General features: G+C 59.3%; 1 protein-coding gene across 1 annotated transcript in view; it reads left to right on the forward strand.

Annotated features, from left to right (window-relative positions):
- The window catches only part of FMOD (fibromodulin), a 5,588-nt gene extending 4,428 nt beyond the window's left edge, over window positions 1–1,160 (forward strand). The window contains exon 3 of the mRNA XM_010008308.1: window positions 937–1,160. Coding sequence (XP_010006610.1) covers window positions 937–1,088 — 152 coding nt within the window. The 3' untranslated portion in view covers window positions 1,089–1,160. The remainder of the gene's footprint in view (window positions 1–936) is intronic.
- The last annotated feature ends 2,767 nt before the right edge of the window (window positions 1,161–3,927 follow it).

A 3,927-nucleotide genomic window follows, 5' to 3' on the forward strand; every position in this document is an offset into this window, starting at 1 on the left:
GGGGCTGCGGGGGCTGCAGGGGCTGCAGGGGCTGCAGGGGCTGCAGGGGCTGCAGGGGCTGCAGGGGCTGCAGGGGCTGCAGCTCCACGACCGCAGCATCAACCCCACCGGGGGGCACATCCCACCCCACGGGACATCAGGTCGTGACCCTCCGGCCACCCCGCTCGCCCCCCGCACACCGGGGGTTTCGCAGCCCCCCAGAGCCCCCCGGGCTGTGGGTGCGGGGACTCCCAGCAATTCTCTGCCCTCCCCAGCAGCCTCCCGGCCTGGAGCTTTGCTGCCCTCTAGTCGGTCATTCCTCTCCCAAATCCTACACCCAATTTTTTTTTTTTTGGAGCTTGTTCCGTCTCCTCCCTGCAAACCCAGCGCTGAGCAGGAGTTTCCCTGCCTGGAACGGAGGGGGGATGATCACAGGGTGGGATGGGGACACATGTGTCCCCTGTCCAGGGGGCCGGGACGTGTGGCCGAGGGGAGCCAGGGGCTGGAGGCTGCAACGGATGAGACCTCAGCAAAGAGGCTGCAAAGGCAATTCCCAATAAAAAGCAATGGTTTTCATCTGACTCCTCCTGGCATTTTCCCTGCCAGCCCTCCAGCCGGACTGGGAAAGGCAGCTCAGGTGCTGACACTGCTCCCAAACCCTTGGATAGGCACAAATCGATGGGCTCCTTCCAGCTGCAGCCAGGAGCATCAGTTACTCTTCTAGCTTAAGAGGGGAGAGTGTCAAATTTGCACGAGTTAGTGGTGATTTGGGGGTGATCTCCTTTTTTTTCCCTGCCCATCTTACCACAAAGCAGCTCCCAGGGGTCAGCACCCTCAGCCCCAGAGCAGCCCCCCTTGATATTTCTCACATCCTTCCCCGAAGATCAGTCACATCACAAAGGTGAGAGCTGGGGCCAAAGCCGGTGCTCAGGTTCTCCATCTCCTCTCCCCCCGCAGAGTTCTCCATCAGCAGCTTCTGCTCCGTGGTGGACGTGATGAACTATTCCAGGCTGCAGGTCCTGCGGCTGGACGGGAACGAGATCAAGAGGAACGCGGTGCCCCCGGACGCCCCCCTGTGCCTGCGACGTGCCACCATCATCGAGATCTAGCCCAGCCCCTCCTGGCCCCCTCCCCATCCTCAGGACTTGGCTCTCCCGTTCCTGGGGAGACACTCACTCCCATTTTCAAGCAGCAGACTTGGCTTCCGCGCTAGTGCAAGAAGGGAACTCCCAACACCGGCCCAGGTGGGTGGGCAGGATCCATTTGTCCCCAGACATCCCCCATTCCTGGCTCTCTGGCTATGCTAGGTGGGACAAGTCCCAGCACATTTCTCCCTCTGACCCCACTACAGTCACCCCCTCATCCATCTCCTTCCCCTGGGTTGGGTGCAGTGGGGATGGGGGAGAGCTGATCCCACCTCCCAGGTGTGGCCCTGAGCAGCCACCTCAGGGTTCAGGGTTCAGGGTTCAGGTGTGGGTCCGGGAGCAACAGCAGAGCTGCACCAACTCACCCTGGGCCAGGTGCCAGTGGTCACCGGGAGGATTATCCAGGAGGTTGGGAGCTACAGGAGTAAAAGGTTAATGACCTCCTGGCTGACAGCATTCCCCAGCTGAGGATGAGGAAGAGCAAGCCCACTGTTCCCCCTACCATTTTTCCCCACTTCCACCAACTCCAGAAGTTTCCAGGAAGGAAACTCCTCCTGCCCCTGCCGAGCAGCTGCCAGCTGCTGAGGCTGGAGAGAAACACCCTGAGAAACAGCCTGTTCATGGACCCCTGTGGCCCAGAGTCTTCCATCTTCCTCCCAGGCAGGGGACAGGACCAGGGGCGAGGGCAATTCCTGGTGCCATCACCCTGGGCTGCAGGGGGGAACCTCCCCAAACCCAGCTCCATCCCACCCACCAGCTTGGCTCTGAGCTCCCTCCTTGCCCAGGCACCCGGGGCCTCCCATTTAAAAAAAAAACAACCCAACAAAACACCAACCAACAAGCACAAAACCCCAGTGACTTGTGCATCTGCAGCACGTTTGAATGGCCAAAAACACCCAGCTTGGTTCCTTGGACAGATTAGTTTGAGAACCAAAAGGGCAGCTGAGCTTTGGAGATGACCCGCCAAGCTGACGAGGTCATCCAGCCCCTCCCCATTTACACTGCATGCTAACAGTAGAGAAACAAAAACCCAAAAAAACCCTGTACTATCACCAACGCATGAACTGTAGGTACCGCACCGACCAATAAAGCCCTTTCTGTAACTGCACGAAGCGTGTCTGAGGAATCCCAAAGGCAGAAACCAGGGGCTGAGCATCCGAGCTGCTCTGAGCTCTGTCCCCTCCCGCGCACACAACCGGGGCTGGATTTGCCGTCTAGTGGCTGTTCCAGACACGACGTGTGAGTACCTCACCTTCCCCACGCTGGGGAGCTGCTGCTCCAGCACATCCCAGATGGGCTCCATGCGAGGACATTCATAGAAGGAGAAAATACACATGGAAAAGTATCGGTTGAGAGAGGGGCGGGATGGCGGTGCTACCGGCACAGTTATTTTCCAGATGCTTTCCTGTTCTCCCGTCTTCAGCCCTGCTTATTTTTAACAGCTAAGCTGGAGGATGCTTATAAAAAAAACCCCAAAATCCACATAGGCAGGATTTGCACAGACCTGGAATTGCACAGAAAGTGTCACTTCCCAGCCTGTGGCCTCTGCTCTGCACGCTGGGGTCTTGCTCTGCTCTAGGTTGGTGCCAGCAGGAGGTGGGACCCAGGGGTGCCCACCATCATCAGTACTTGCTTGGGCAGGGCTGAGCAAGAGGTGGGGTGAAATCCAGCTCCCCCCACCAAAGAAAAAGGGCTTGGGGGAGGTGAGGAGTGGTTGTGCCAGGCTCCCTCCAAGGCTGGCAGCAGAGGGGGAGTGGGAGGACGTTCCAGACCCCCACAGACATGGAGCTAGTTGGCTCCAAGGCATCAGATGCCTGTTGGAATCTGGGACCAGCTCTTTCTGCCATCAGCCCCCAGGACAGGTACCACAGCCCATTGTCCTCCTCCTTCCCGTGGCAGGACCCAGCAGGGCAAGCAAGAGAGGGACAGGACTACAAGCCCCCACCGTGTCTTCATGCTGTATAAAAGCAGCAGGGGAGGATGTTTGCAGGATCAACCTACAAGCCAGCAGAGAACCACCCTCCTCCTGTGCTCAGGAGCTGCCCTGGTGGCAGCACACACCTTGTTCCCAGGCCAGCTTCTTGCCCCAGAGCATCCACACCCTTTCTCAAATCAACACCAGCCTGCAGGAGCCAAAGGGGCTGGCGGGGGGGGGGGGGTCCAGAGGTGGTTTGTAGGGACCTGGCAACAGGGTCTGATAGCAACAGAGCAAAACCCAGAAGAAGGAGCCACTCACTGCTGCTTCCAGCAGCTGCTTTATCCAGGCGGGGGGATGGGGGAGGCTGATGTGCACCAGCTGGGGCACTGGGTCTGCATCCCACAGGGCTGGAGGTGAGGGGGCAGAGGGTCAGTGCAACCCACCCTGCTTCTCCCCCTCCTCTCCCCCAGAAAAGGGAGACTCTATTGGTCCTGGGCAAGCCCTCGGGTGCCCAATCACCGCCTTGTTGTTGTGGTGGGGATAGCAGGGATGGGGGCTTGGCCCCCCTCCTCCTCCCTTTCCTCCTCCTCCTGTTGCTGGGAGGAGGTGTGGGGTCCTGGAGGCCCCAGCAGCCTGTATCCCACCAGAAAGGGGGGGGGGGAGTGCAGGGCTTTGTCCAGATCCACAGAGAAGTGTAAAGGAGGAGGACTCCCCAAACCAACTGAAAAACAGTTCCCCAGCCCCCTGGAGCTGTGCCCCAAGCACTAGGGCCTTCTTGTGGGGCTGCTGCAGGAGGTCCCAGCAGCTGCAGCCCCTCCAAAGTCACATTTGGACTGTGGGCTCCTCCTAAGGACTCTCCCTGGGTGGGAAGTAAAAGACACCCAC

The sequence above is a fragment of the Chaetura pelagica genome, unplaced genomic scaffold, assembly GCF_000747805.2.
Source record: "Chaetura pelagica isolate M959 unplaced genomic scaffold, ChaPel_1.0 scaffold152, whole genome shotgun sequence".
NCBI classification, from domain to species: Eukaryota; Metazoa; Chordata; class Aves; order Apodiformes; family Apodidae; genus Chaetura; species Chaetura pelagica.